The sequence below is a fragment of the Medicago sativa genome, chromosome 2 (genome assembly GCF_051527215.1).
Source record: "Medicago sativa cultivar Bolivia chromosome 2, Bolivia_mono, whole genome shotgun sequence".
Classification (NCBI taxonomy): Eukaryota; Viridiplantae; Streptophyta; class Magnoliopsida; order Fabales; family Fabaceae; genus Medicago; species Medicago sativa.
The window spans coordinates 49,126,450-49,141,837 of record NC_140750.1 but is presented as its reverse complement, the minus strand read 5'-3'; the positions used below and the strand labels follow the sequence as shown (position 1 = coordinate 49,141,837).

General features: G+C 34.8%; 2 protein-coding genes across 3 annotated transcripts; one reads left to right on the top strand and one right to left on the bottom strand.

Annotated features, from left to right (window-relative positions):
• Window positions 1-2,145: 2,145 nt before the first annotated feature.
• LOC146947133 (uncharacterized) lies at window positions 2,146-3,405 on the top strand. Its single transcript, XM_085748945.1, has 2 exons — window positions 2,146-2,303; window positions 3,096-3,405. The coding sequence occupies exons 1-2, from the start codon at window positions 2,179-2,181 to the stop codon at window positions 3,343-3,345; spliced, it is 375 nt and encodes a 124-aa protein (XP_085605071.1). The 5' UTR covers window positions 2,146-2,178; the 3' UTR covers window positions 3,346-3,405.
• A 4,429-nt stretch (window positions 3,406-7,834) lies between these two features.
• Window positions 7,835-14,705, bottom strand: LOC146947132 (DAR GTPase 2, mitochondrial-like). 2 transcript variants are annotated; one of them, XM_085744799.1, is made up of 8 exons: window positions 14,624-14,705; window positions 14,038-14,359; window positions 11,987-12,064; window positions 11,365-11,518; window positions 11,161-11,231; window positions 10,221-10,317; window positions 8,757-8,962; window positions 7,835-8,180 (listed from the first exon to the last, which is right to left on the bottom strand). In XM_085744799.1, exons 2-8 carry the CDS (start codon window positions 14,314-14,316, stop codon window positions 7,929-7,931), a joined length of 1,137 nt encoding a protein of 378 aa, XP_085600925.1. In that variant the 5' UTR covers window positions 14,317-14,359; window positions 14,624-14,705; the 3' UTR covers window positions 7,835-7,928. The 2 variants fall into 2 exon arrangements, with proteins under 2 accessions (XP_085600925.1, XP_085600924.1); XM_085744798.1 differs by having other exon boundaries at window positions 14,038-14,325.
• Window positions 14,706-15,388: the final 683 nt, after the last annotated feature.

Sequence of the window (15,388 nt, the reverse complement as noted above, 5' to 3'; positions counted from 1 at the left end):
TATCCTTGCATGCTCTACTAGACTGACCATTGTCACCATTGTTAAGCAGCTCTTGTAAAACTTCATCATCAAACACAGCTTCAGCATCAACTTGTTTTATCTTTGTTGGTCTTCCTCTCTTCCTCTTTGGCTTACTACCAGCTGCACCCTTTCCCTTTCCACTTGACCCAGCCTTGTCTTTTTCTTTACTCTGCCCTGCTTCAGTTGGTGGTTCAGTTTCTGTTGTTGCAGTCCCTACAAGGCAAAAACCATTAAAAATGCATTGAAGTTAAACTCAATTGAATACTAAGAGAATAAAAAACATTGCATAATAAACTTAATAAATTGATTGAATTTAAGTAATTACCTTCAGTTGGTGGTTCAGTTTCTGTTGGAGCATCAAGATTAACCCCAGCCCCACCTATAAACACATCTTCACCAAGATTAACCCCATCTTCAAACTGATGATGAGAAGATTCACCTACTTCATAACCAAAATTGTCTTCTTGACCTATCTCTTCCTCTGAACCACCAAATAGTACATCAAGTGCACTATCCTCCTTCTCAGCAGCTGACCCATAAACATCTATTAACTCATCAAGCCCTGTCCTTAATTCACCCTCTAGTCCAGCAGATCCAGCAAGCCCATTCACTCCACCACGTGGCCCATTATGATCTTCTTCAAAGCTAACATGAGTGGAACCCATATCAATTACTTCATTATCCTCACTGGCCCCCCACAACATTTGTTTCCTCCCTCTCAGTGGTCCCCACTTCATTAACCTCAGTGTCCACATCAGCAAATCCACTTCCCATATCTGGTCCCACCTTGTCCACCTCAACTTCTTCCACCTCAGTAACATCATCTTCCACCTCAACAACCACCTCTTCCACCTCAACAGCCACTTCTGCCTCATCAACAGCCACCTCTTCCACCTCTTCCACATGTGCGCCCCCCTCTTCCACATCAGCTGCACCATGAGGATCCACATGCCCTAAAGGGTACTCAATCAAAGGGTTTAAGTTGGGGGCATGTTCAGGTGCACATACACTATGTTCTACATATAAATGAACCCTTCCATGCATTTCAGCTATTGCTTTCATCCTTTTACAACCCTGTCATCCCTCAAACGAACCAACTCATCCACCAGGTAAGGTTCATAGTACCAAAGAGCATTTACCATGGGGTAACCTAAACGCTTTACGGTTGTTAACACTGAGAAGTATGCCCATTAGTCTTCTTCACACTCCAAAACAGTCCCAATGCCATTATATGCAGCATGGTTGAACTCAACAAAACCACCCCCGTGGTGTTGTATAAGCACAAACCTCCCATCCTCAGCCTACAATAAACAATGGTGTGTTGTGTTTAAATAACATAAACAACGAAGAAGATGCATAAAACAACATTTTCAAACCATTTTTGGCTATTTTATGATTTACAAAAATTGATACAACGAAGAAGATAACGAAAAGGGTTCTACATCCTTAAAAAATTGATTTTTACTTTGTTTTTCACAAATCAAACTAACCCTAGTCCAGAATACCAGAAAACGAAATAACCCTAAACCAGAAAACCTTAAAACCAGACACCCAAAACCAGATTTCGAAATGTTCAAGAAACCCTAACTTCAAAATGTTTAAGAAATCTTACCTCAACCAAAGCATCAATATCGAAATCGTCGTCCTCAGCCATTGGAGTGTCCTTCGAGCTCGAATTGGTCGTCTTCTTCCTCAGATTGCTCAGATTCGCACTAGGGTTTCGGGTTTCTTCTTCTTTCGTTCTTCTCTCTACCTATCTTTTCCTCTTTCTAAAACTGGATGCTTCTCTCTCTACACTACACAAAACACTTATATATGTACCACGTGGGATTGTCCACGTGTGCACTCACTAACGGCAGAACACAACATTCGACAGAATGGACCAGTAGTCGTGACGGAGGTGTACATGAGGGACTAAACGGGAAAATTTTATACTTATGGGACCAAAATGAAAACAACAATTAAGTTGTGGGACTAAACGACTAATTAAGCCTAAAAAAAATTTGTCACGATAATTATCACAGATCATTAATTTTTTTTATCTCTTTCAAAAAAAAATATCATTACTCTTTTTTTTTATCGACTTCCACCTTATCTCAAATGTAATATAAGTATGTTGTAGAAGGGAGTAGAGAGTGAGACAGACAGTGATATCAAATGGAGTCTATTGGATTCTCCTCACTGTCATCGGTGACAGTCAGATCACAATACGTCAAATTAGGGTTACCTTCAAAACCTCAATTCCTTCCCATTGCCACACTCAACTTCTCTCCCACCTTCAGGTCTGGTTCATGCATTTCCTTGCTTTACAGGTTTCAACTGTTCTCACATTTGACCCAATTATTGTAGCCAAGGTTTTTTAAGTAGTAATATAACTTTAGAGTAAATACCCAAGTTATCTATTAGTTTAACAAAATTCTTCTTCAAACTGCAAATTTTTGTTTCTCTATTGGAGGAATCAAATTTGATTTTGGACTTGTTGAATTGATTTTGACATTTTTGAATGTTCTCAAGTATAATTATTTAATTTTCTTCTATAATTGATTGTAGGTTGAAGCCAAAATTTGTAGCTTTTGGCTTCTACAATTGATTTTAGCCCTGAATTTAGTGTTCAATAGACTTTTACATGAATGTAAAGTTCACAATAATTCTCTAGGATTAGATGGAAAGGGGTAAGTTAATTTTTTTTAAGATGGGATTTGTATTTTAGTCATCAAATGTAGTGTTGGACAATTTTCCCAATGACATAAACGAAATTTCAAAATTTATCCAGAAATCGAAAATCTCAATCGCATTAGTCGTCTCGAAAATCAATTCATCTATGAAATGATTCCTAGGATGCATGATACTTATTTTAAGAATGTTCTGATTACAAGAATGTTTACATACAGTTAAACACTTAACCCCTCCTTAATCAAAACAAACATGTTAGTTCATTGAGTCGCAGTGTGTGTCTACATTATATACTTATTATCGTAATACTTGCATTTTTTTCTAGTCACAATTGTTATAGCTTATTATTTGTTGTAACTTTGCTTTAAACTATATCTTATGCTGTTGAATGTATTATCCAGGTGCATAGGCTCTAGAAATTTGCAAATAAATCAAAAGCTATTGACTGTTTCTGCTACAAACCCCAACTCTGGAGGTGGAAAATCATCCAATGAAGGATCAGATATAAAGGAAACTAGCAATGCTTCCCAGGGACCTCCTCTCCTTACAATTTTGGCTGGACTCTTTGTGTTTTTCCTTGTTTGTTGGGTCATTGTGTCCGTTTTAGGGTGGTTGATAAGTTTGATTGTTAATGCGCCATCTCCGAAATAAACATGTCTGTTTGCGGTAATGTGTTGTTTATATGTTAAACCATTGTATCAGTCCTTATCATTTTTCTTGGTTTGATTATGTGCATTTAGACTTGATAGTATTTGAGTGGTGGAAATGCCAAAGTGAGAAAAAAGCTGGATAAAGGGAAGAGAGAGAGCATATAGAAGCAGTGAGAGTATGACCATTACAAATAGATTCTAACCTATGGACCAAAATGTCAAAGTCAGGTAAAAGTATGCACGATGTCTAACACCGACACTGACATGGTTACATTTAATCTTTCCATTTAAAAAAAAAAATTATTACCAGTGTCGAAATGTTAGTGTCGGTGGTTGTGCTTCATGGGTTCTAACTGAGATTGCTTGAGAGGCAAGGTTCTGCTTTGGCAGCTATCCTCAGCAAATTTCTTGCATGCTATATTTTCTGCTTCCATTAGCTATACATCTGTATTTGAAACATCTGATTGGTGGATTCAAATTCCAGTTCTCTGTTTTGAAATTCAATTACTTGAAATTGAAATTTCACTTTTAAGCCATAATCATTTACTCTTTGAAGTTGGTTATTGGGATATCTTTTAAAGGAATGTTTTACAGTGGCTATATGTCCTACAATGGTGGTGTTACTTACGGTGTGTTTGGTTGTGAGAAGAAAGTGTGAAGAGAGAAAGAGGTGAGAAAGAGTATGAAAAGAGAGAAATAGATGAGAAATAGGGTAGATTTTACATGTTGTTTGGTACAAGAGAGAAATGAGAGAAATAGAGAAGAAAGAAGTGTGTTTACTTTTTGTAAAGACCATAATACCCTTATACAAAGAAAGATAGTATACAATTTTATCATATTTGATTTTAATTTCAAAAATTAATGTCTTTTAGTTTTAATTTAATTAACAAATTAAAGATATTAAATTACTTTTTCTAAGCACAAATAAATCACTTTTTTTTACTTAATTAATTATTTAAAATATTTTAATTTAGGCGGTTAAAATAATTCATTGGTTAACTATTTCGTGAGTTACCGATAGTTCAATTTTATTCTGTCAAAACAAAAATAGTCCAATTTTATTTTATTATATGTAATAGGCATGAGGAAAAGGCAAAGATCAATTGCGTTTGTGTCTGCTCAATTTCCGTTTCGACTGGTAGAACAAAAATCTTTAGAATATACTACGTAAAAAAAAAATATATATACTTTGTATGTCATCCACACCACACCAGGGATAAATATGGAAAATAACAAAAAAATAACGCTTCCACTCCCTTTCTTCGCACTTCCGAAGAGAAATGGAACAGGCATGGGTCCCACATGATTTTGTCTCTCTTATCAATCTCTCTTTTGAACCAAACACGAGAGATTGTAACTCTCTCCCCAACTTCTCTCTCCCCACTATCTCTCTTTCATAATTCACCTCTACTAGAAGAAATTCTACTCTACTTGAAAGAGGTTGTATCATGTTGTCACCTTTTTGAGGAAAAAAAAAAAGGTGACAAAACATACCAATTCATAATATTTAATGTGCGGTAAAATTGTAATTGTCATTAAATTACACAAATACTTTATTTCGTTCGGTGAATTCTAACGTAGTTTAAAGTTTAAACTTTAAACATCAAATTTACTCTGTCAATCTCTTCTATTGGGAATCCATGCATATGGCATATCTCTTGATTGAATGACTACATTGTCAAATGTTTTGTTCTCCTAGTACAGCTTGCAGCAAAAATAAATGCATGCCTTAGTTATTTCATATGAAACACTCTGCAGAAGCATTGCATTTAAAAAGTTCATGGTGTTTTGAAATGCGTGGCTTAGTGACAGTGGAAATACACTGGAACCATGATACTTACCCATTTTTTTTAGACAACCAATGTTAGTATGGTAATTGTTAATTTGTTAATGTTTACCGGAGGTAGAAATCGAACCTGAGACCATCCTTATTACTCCACTCCTTAACTCTCGCACCCTAGCCACCAAGCCAACCTTATAGCTCCCAATACCTTAGCCCCTTATTTAGGCATCATTCTTTCGTACTATTGTTTTTCTTATTAACGGGCATACCTCTTGATTGATTAAGTATACACTATTCCTTAACTCTCGCACCCTAACCACTAAGCCAACCTTATAGTCCTCTTGTCTCACATATTTGAGGACCGAAATGACGGCTTACCTATTTTGGATATAAAACAAAATACAAAAATACTTAAACAATAAGACGAATGAGATAGAACTTAAATAACTTCAAATCACTTCATAGGGAACGTGAAATAATTTACAATATACAATACTCAAATCACTTCATATGTACGAATCTAAAATAATTCCAAACAAATATGAAATTTTGGTGGCTTTTGAATGTGCACTTCAAAAAATAGTGTGATTTTGTGAAATGTCATTTCTCACTCAAGTCATGATAAACCAATAGATGCATCTTCAGCTGTGTTCACCTCCTCCTTGCATAGCATCACACAAAATTCTGTAGAGTAGTAGGCCTATGTTTCTTTACTACCCACTAGTGACCCTTTCATAATATTGAGTGACTATTTATTTGATGACCCTCAATATCCAAGGCTTTGACCAAAATCAAGCTGAGACGAATATCAGAACATGTCTACAGTGGATAAAGTTGCTCCCTAATTTTCACTTTTTGCCATTACCAGGGATTAGGGAACATATACTACCAAAGAGGCCTTCTGGCTTCTTGACAATGGGCGTCTTTCCTCATGGAATGGTATAACCAATGTGTAAGATTACTATTACTATATCCACCTTGTTACTAACACCAATGTGTAAAACTTCCTGCAAGGCAGTAAATTGACTAGCAATAAGTGATTCCATTTCAACTGCACATCTTATATTGCCATCAAAAGATGAAACTGTTTCATAGTGTTCGCCGAACATTCTGCACCACGTCATCCTACAAACCAGAGTTAACTTGAAATGAATTTGAATTTTAACTACATAAAGATCCCTTTGTCAAAAAAAAAAAATTACATAAAGATCTTGTGCAAGATTGCATAGATGTGAGGAAGATATGACAGAAAATTCCACCACATATCATTTGAAACATTACATAAGATTTAGATATACACATAAATAATTACAGATACCTGTGTGTGATCTGTAGAGATTTGCTTTTTCTGTTTCATCTGCAACCCAGAGGTAGTCAAGCACACTGTTGTGCTGCTAAGGAAAAATGTGTCGTTGTCCTTGCTCGACATATTTGCCTATTTCTTGCACTGATCACTGGAGTTATGAGGCTAGAAAATATTCAGCAGTTTCTTTTCTCACAACCAAACAGTCCCCAATTGCTCCTGCATAAGGATATAAATGAGGTCCAAAATCAGATAAGACATGCACATATGAAGAGAGAGATTATATGTAAGTTTGAATGAACAACAGAAGTTAACTTAGACCAGAAATAAACACTGATCCCATTATGGAAATTTTTTTGTTCATTTGGAGTTAAGGGTGTACTTGTTTGAGAAGATGGAAAATATAAAATGAAATTTACTCCAAATTTGCTTGGAATAACAAGATAGATATAGAACGGTTTAAAGTAGAGAGTATTGTGTGCAAGAATGAAATATCAATGCATGAGTATAAAATTGCAACAGTTGGATGCACTATCTAGAGCAAAATGGATGAATGCTCAAGAATTGTCTAAACATGTATCAACATAATTTCGTTGGGATAAAACTGCTCCTTTGATTTCTCTATGGTGGTCAGTGCATTTTTTGAAACTGGCTTTCCCTAAGGACAAGATATCCACCTAATTAGAAAATCCAAATAACACTAGAGAACATGCATTTTGGATCCCTAGTGCCAAGAGGCAGGTAGAGGAAAAATACATCACCTCAACTCTAAGGGTTCTAACTTCTAAGAAAAGGCTTTGGGTTGTTTTCGGAGGAGCATTAGTGGAGGTCATCTCTTTCTCTCTTCTATTATATTCTCTTCTCCTCTCTTTCCTTTTTCATATTTTACCAAGAGCAGCTGAATCAATTTAGTAGTTGAATGTTGGTGTAGCTTTGATTTGTAATTGTATGGATGGTTGTGATTTGAGACTAAAGTTTCCATTTATGAAATTCAGAGCTTATCTTTTGTTCTTCTTCTTCATGCATCATTTATTGCCATTCCTGAATAATTTTTAGTTCCCATCAGAGCTTCTCTATATAAGTTCATATTACTTTATTGTATAAACACAACTTTTCCTATAAAATTTCTGTTTCATCTTTCATCATTTTCTCTCACGATACATTTCTCTCCTTCCATGTTTTGCAGGTCACATTGACATTCCAGAGCATAAATTTGTATCAGTTGAACATGGTATCAGAAGTTTAACTATTAAGAATATATTTTTTTGAACGGCACTTAACTATTAAGATTGTTTTATGGTACTTTCTTTCGATACAAGAATACTTAAATAATAACACGAATGATAGAGAACTTAATCCATAACCAAAAAAGGGTTAAACAATTTACAAAAGCAATACATGTACTAGAACGACCTCAACAAACAAACAAAAAAAATATCATTTCGGAACTTAACTAAAATATTTAGAGACCAACACACAATGCATTGGCCTGCAATGGTCAGTGAATATTTCTGGGAAGGTTATCTAAAATATAATGTCCAAGACGACCTGTACGAAAAAGATTAAGCAATTTCCCGGCAACCACGACATGAGCATCTTCTTCACGTTCAGTTGAAACGTGGAAAACTTCCTGCAACGCGGTAAACTGACCAGCAATAAATGCTTCCATTTCAACTTCACATCTTATATTACCATCAAAGGATGAAATCGTTTCATAGAGTGTTCTTCTAACATCCTGCACCATGTCGTCCTGCAAAACACAAAGTTAATTGAAATGAATTTGAATTTTAACTACATAAAGATCTCGTGCAAGATTGCATAAACCCGAGGAAGATATCGCAGAAAATAATAGTAGTGTAAAATTCCACCATATATCATTGGTAGACTACTTTTCTTAGTAAGAAGAGAGCGAAAACATTGATCAATCACCCAATTCATTACAACTGTTCTTCATCAATACTATGAACCATTGGAAATGGAAGAAAAAAAATCATTGATGGAACAATCACGTATCCATATTCTAAGGCATAGTATCACAATGAAAAATCCCCATGCAGGTTCTGCTGCTGGATCCATCAATAGCATACAAACCAACTTTAAATGAAATGCAAATTATTTATTAAACTATTGGAATCCTTTATTAGATTAAAAAAAAAATGTTAAAGTTACATATCCAATGTCAGAACCATTTGTTTTGATTCAATTCCTTGGTTGTCCTTTCCTTTTCTAGCTTGATGTGTAGTTTTATCAAAATAGAAACAGTTTTTATTCACGTATTTGAAACATTACATAAGATTGAGGTATACACGTAAATAATTACAGATACCTGTGTGTGATCGTTAGGGATTTGCTTTTTCTGTTTCATTTGTAACCCAGATGTAGTCAAGCACTCTGTTGTGCTGTTAAGGAAAAATATGTCGTTTTCCTTGCTCGATAACTTTGCCCATTTTTTGTACTGATCACTAGAGTTGTGAATAGCTAGAAAATATTCAGCAGTTTCTTTTCTCTCAACCAAACAGTCCCCAATTGCTCCTGCATAACGATAAAAATGAAGTCCAAATCAGATAAGAAACACACGCATACAGAGAGAGAGAGAGAGAGAGAGAGAGAGAGAGAGAGAGAGAGAGAGAGAGAGAGAGAGAGATTATATGAAAGTTTGAACAACAGAAGTTAACTTAACCAGAAATAAACACTTGTCCCGTTATGGAATGCTTTTTGTTCATTAGGAGGTAAGGTGTACTTGTTTGAGAAGGTGGGATATATAAAATGAAATTAACTCCAATTTTGGAAATGTAGAAAAGTTTAGAGTAGAGAGTATTGAGAACAAGAATGAATAAAGTATCAAAGCATGAGTATATACTTGAAATAGTTGGATGTACTAGCTAGAGCAAAATGGTAGAGTAGAATGTTTAAGAACCGTCTAAATATGTATCAGCACAATGTTGTTGGGATAGATCAGCTCATTAGATTGCACTATGGTGTTCAGTCCATTTCATGAAACTGGCTTTCCATAATGCATATTGAGAAGCGTTGTAGGAATGAGATGGTGCTTTTACTTTGTCTCTTCTCTTGGTCTAATTCCAGAGAAGCATTAATGGAGGCCATCTCTTTCTCTTGTCTCTTATCTTTCCTTGTTTTTTCCTTTTATCACAAGTAGCTAGCCCTTTTAGTTTAATGTTGGTGTAGCTTTGATTTGCAAATATATCAATAGTTGTCATTCAAGACTAAGGTTTCCATGTGTGAAAAACAGAGCTTATCTTTTGTACTTAATGCTTCATTGAATTGGCCATTCTGGTTGATTTTAGACTTTATGTTGATTAAAAGGTCACTACATGATTCTGAGCTAAATATAAATTACTTATAGAAATAGTTTAACTGTCTTGTGGCTGCTTTGGGTTTGGTGAAGCTTAATCCTTGTGACGTTAAGTAGATTGCATGTTGATTTAAGAGAGACTAGGGGTTTAAGGAATTGATTTACAGTTAATTAAGACAACCCAAACATGAATTTACTGACAGTAACTTTGAAAATTCTCATAACTGAACTACATGGAATAATCCAAGTGAAATCAACAACCCAGAATGGTTGCCTGTTGATTAAATATACTCACTTTGTAGTACTTGCTTGATTCAATATACCTCTCAAAAGTTCTCAATACTTGCTCACAAAAAACCCGTCCTTCCTATAGCTCGACACACACAAAAAATTGTACCATACTACCACCAACCACCAACCACCACTAACTAAGAATGTAAAAAAACACCAAGGAAGAAGAAAACCAATTAAAAATACCTGTTAAGAGTAATTTAGATAAAACATCAACATCAGGAACCTCAGGAGGTAAAACAGCTGGAGTGTCTAACACATAAATATTGGGATGGCTAGCAATCTGAAAGGAAGGAAAAGTTTCATAAGTAAGAAAATCACAAAAGGGATACTAATGAATGAAGTTCAGACAAGAAGCAAAATAGAGAAAGTGATGAATATCTTAGTACACATTGGCCCATAAAAAGTATGTAATATGCATTAAGTTAACTCAAGATTCAAATACATGAGTGTTTTCTTCAAAAATATTTTTCCAACAATGCAAGTCATCTTATTGAATGAAATAGCAACCGTGTCAAAAGTTTTTTCCTTTTTTTTTTTTTTTAATTCTGTATATACAGAGGTGTAAAGTTTTCCTGTGTTCAGTGCATTACAACTGAAATCCAGCTTACATTTGGAAATATGCAATGATAAATTGATGAAGTTGGCAATCTATGAAAAACATAATATCCTGGTTCTTATCTATGCTGGTATTTTCTTAGTTTGATACAGAAAGTAATTAGAGAGATTCTTTCAGTTTTTGACTTTTTGTATTTGGTGGTGTCGATACGGTGACATTGTATCCCCTAGTTTTGAGCATTTTTCATATTCTCTAATGAAATTATCCCCTAGTTTTGACTTTTTTTATGTTGACAAAGCCGTTGTCTGTTCAACATGATGGTCAAATTTTTAATTTAGCCAAATAAATGAGATTGTAAAAAAGAGAAGAATGACGAAAGGTTGCATGAGATTCAGATTTTATAAAATCTATTTAGCAGCTGATTAAGAGTTCTGAGATCCATCAGCATGAAAGAAAAATTATAGAATTGGTAGAACATGTGATGAAAACATACAACTTTGGAGGTCGTCAAAAAAAAAATTCCTAGCAAAATGATAAAGAGTGCAGTGTTAAAGAACAATCGTTAACCTTATAACTTCTAATGTCTTTAGTCTCCCCTGGCTCTGGACTCACAGTAGCATGCTTTAACTTTCCTTTTTCTACAAAACAAAAGTTGCAAACGAAAAATTAGAAATAAAATTGAAATTTTGTGGACATGCATCCACTTGTTTCTCAAACGTTGAGAATGTCATTTAGCCTGTTTCCCTAGAATTGGAATAATATCTTGAATACCTGCAGCACTAATTCTCCCAACATGATGCAAGGCATTAGTAAGTGCCGATTTTCCAACATTTGGAAGCCCGATTAACAATACTGTTGCAGTATATTTATTAGCTTGATCAGTTCTCCTCAATTTTCCCACCTGCCGCTGTATAAGGCTTAGGAACTGTCTAAAACTAAAGGCCTTTATTAGTAAATTAGTTCATGAACAGATAAAAGGAAAGAGGGCGAGAAAAAAGCCAAGAAGAATAGCAACAACTAAGTACAATTTTTTTTTTCTGAATCTCTAACTGATCATTTCTTATATTGCACTTAAATTGACTCGCTAAAGTAAAGAAATCCCCATCATTATAATACTATTTTTGTGTATAACAGACAAAACCATGGAAACAACATGCCACACACATACACATACAGATTCATTCATTACAACTAATAAAATGCGAGTTCTTAATAATTCAAATCAATTTGAAATGACTTGTACAAAGCTGCAAGATTCAAAATTACACACTAGTCCTCATGTCCTTTTCCAATGTATAGTGTGAAACAAAGCCAAACACCATGATATTTTCATAAGATCGTTCATTCCTGAGACTCGATAGAAGATCTCACGAAAAAGGAACTGATAGTTTACCTGTCTGATGCTCTCCTTGTTATGAGCATCGACTCCACAAGATATGCAGTTCGTTTCCCTAAAATAATCTATCCATACCTGGTTACAGAATAATTGTTTTTTAAAAATATATATATTAAGATAACAAATTTCATAAATTAATAAATTTAAAACAAACACAATTTCAACCGTGGTAAAAAATGGTTAATTAGTTGAGTTTGGTTAAACAACTTCAGTTGATTTGTCGATTACTGGTTTGGAAAGGATGTTGGTGTATGCGTCACTATTGGTCGGTCTAATTTGCTTAGTTCAACGGTGCTTCATTATATAAGTTCATTACTTTATTGTGTAAACCCAAATTTTTCCGTCAAATTTCAGTTTCATCCTTCATCAATCTGTCTCACATTACATTCCTCTCCTCCCATATTTTACAGATCACATTCTAGAGTTTCAGAATGTTTATCGTTTGAGGGCTCTCTTCCGTTGAGAATACTCCTCTGTTTCTTTAAGACTCTTCATGTGATTCTTCTTCTTCTTTAAATTGATGGATGATCACTCCAGCCCCTTCTACCTGGCAACTGCATCTGTCTGATAGGCATGCTTTGATGGTTGTTTCCCATCCCCTTGCAGGGAAAAATTGCAACTGCTGGTGTGGTGCCATGAAAATGGCTCTAATTGCACACAAAAATAATGTTTAAATACTCTAGATTTTTGAACTATTTCACACCAATGTTGCTCCGACAGAAGCAGAACCAGTATATCATTTGTGGGTCCACATCAAGAATATGTTGCCTCATGGGTTTAATAATGGGGAGTTAACTTAGAAAATAGATATGCAATCTTCAAATGGGCATCCAACCAATTGAAGGGAAGAAGATTGTTTTTTTATATTTAACAAATCCTTGTAAAGGATGGTAGCGGGCTTCTAGACAATGGGTCGAAAAGTTGATTTCAACTTCGAGTTAGCTACAATGTTGTCAATGGCGGATGACGGACCATGGCGAACGGCCAACAATCTGACATACCGACCAACAACATAACCTTCACAAATTGGCCATATCGGTTATCCAAAAATCCACTGGTGATATCTGCCATGGCGGATATTTGAAAATACTAATTAGATAGGATTCACTAAATCCTATGCTGATCACTCCTATTCTCCAGGGGATCAAGTCCCAATTTACACATCATCTTATGTTAGACAGTAACTTCAAACTCAAAATTATTGGAGATTTGAAGAATTATTTGGGGCTGAAACTATTCAAGTCGGCAAAGGCCACTGATTTGTGTCAAAGAAAGTACACAATACAGTTACTTCATGACACTAGTAATACATCAGCCATGCCAACTTCACACTTCACATACTCACATTCCTCAGAAGTATATACAGTTTGGGAGGGTATTAGGAGTCAGTTAAGTTAGTTATTAGTTACTTGTACTTGAAAATGTATATGAATTGAGTTGTACCAAAAATGCAGGGCCGGTCCATAGCCCGCAGAACAACACAGGGCCTCTAAACTTTGAGGGCCCCAAAATATAAAAATTGTATTTGAGGGTCTAAATTCTTGCATATACCAAATCTTAAGGGCTCAAATTCCTACACAAACCAATTTCGGTGTACAAAATTTTGAGGGCACTAGAAGAGAAGAGGGCCTCCAAAATATTTGAGACGGCCATACAAAAATGTAAAAAGTTTTTGTATAATTGTGTGACTACGGCTCTGATTAGATGAACAATTTAATTAAGTTCTTATAGCGCATAAGCAGCATTTGCATTTATTTATCCTGAATATAAGTTGAAAATAGCTCTGCCAAATAGTTTCCAATTTAATTGTTTTTTATATTGAACAAAAATCCTTGTAAAGGATGGTGGCAAGCTTCTAAACAATGGGTGGAAAAGTTAATTTCGACTTCGACTTAGCTACAATGTTGTCAATGGCAGAAGGCGGACCATATCGAATGGACAATAATCCACCATAATCTACCCATTGTCTTATGCTAGATATAATAAAGTTTATGAACAGCTATTTTCTCAAACAGCTTATGAACAGTAAAAGAAGAGAAGTAACGAACCTGTAAAGTGGAACGAGAAGTGAGATCAGCTTTATTGAGAGCTATAATATGATTGTGTGAAGTTTGTGTGAGTAAATGACATTGAGAGGAGAATGGAATCCTCGCATCAGTGACATGGACTATGAGATCAACCAAAGGGATTCTTTCTGCAATGGCGCGAGTTGAAGCAACCATGAAAGGATCGTTCCATAATCCTTCACGTATAACGCTGCTTTTCCTTCTTTCGATTCTTTCTTTCACTATTCTTCCCACTCGCCTTCCAAATTGCGTCGCTGCCATTTACAGAAGCTATTTTTCATAAGTCAATCCAAACAGCCCAAATCTGGGTGGTATGGTATGTAACGAAAATAAACAGCATCAATTTTTTCATTTACAAAGAAAAAACAACAACAACAATAAGAAGAAAAGGGAAATTGATTGAAGTTTATAATCAATGTTAGCAATCAAAAGCTTTCAATTTCATACTCAAAACCCAACAACAAAAATAAGAAAAGTCAAAACAGAGAAAAAATATGAAACATTGAAAACAAAACATAGAGACAAAATCAATTGAGAAGAATACATAGAGGAATCGTAATGCACTTACAGAGAGAACGAAGAAAATTGAGGACGGAAAGAAAGAGCGTTGAGAGAAAATTAGGTTTCGAAGACTGGAATTTGTTTGTGTTGCTGTGATACGAGGAGATGGGTGGTTTATACAGGGGCTGCTGAGGTGAAGATAGATCAATGACAATAATACCCTTTGTTCATACGCTTTGCCAATTGCCACGTCCCTTCTCCTTCAAATTTGGTATAGAATCTGTTTTTTTATGCTACTTTGGTGCGTTTGTTTCAGCTTTAAAAAAAATAGATTTTATGTTAAAAGAATCTAGAGATTTTTTTTAGAGATTTTAAAAAAAATCTGAAGTTATTTTTGTTTGTCTACTACCCATAAAAATCCATTTTTTCTAAAAAATGAGTTTTAACTTGTACATGTGTTACCTCCTTGTTGTTGAAAAAAATAGATTTTGAGAAAAGCTAATCCTAATAGCTTTTCATTTTAGGATCAAAATAGATTTTTTTGATAAAATGATTTTTCTAAAAATCCAAAACAAACACTTAAAAATGAAAAAAGTGATTTTTTTAAAGGAAAAAATAGATTTTTTTTGGAAAAAATCCAAAACAAACGCACCCTTTAATTGATCCTAGTCCTCTTAAAATTTTCTACAAGCTTAGTCTCTTTAAAATTTTCCATTCATAGAATTGGTCTCTGCTGTTAACTCCTCTCTAAGGGTGCTGACGTGGCAACACCACATGTGCATACCAAATGACATGGCACTGTCACGTGGATTTTTTTTTTAGCAGTAATTTA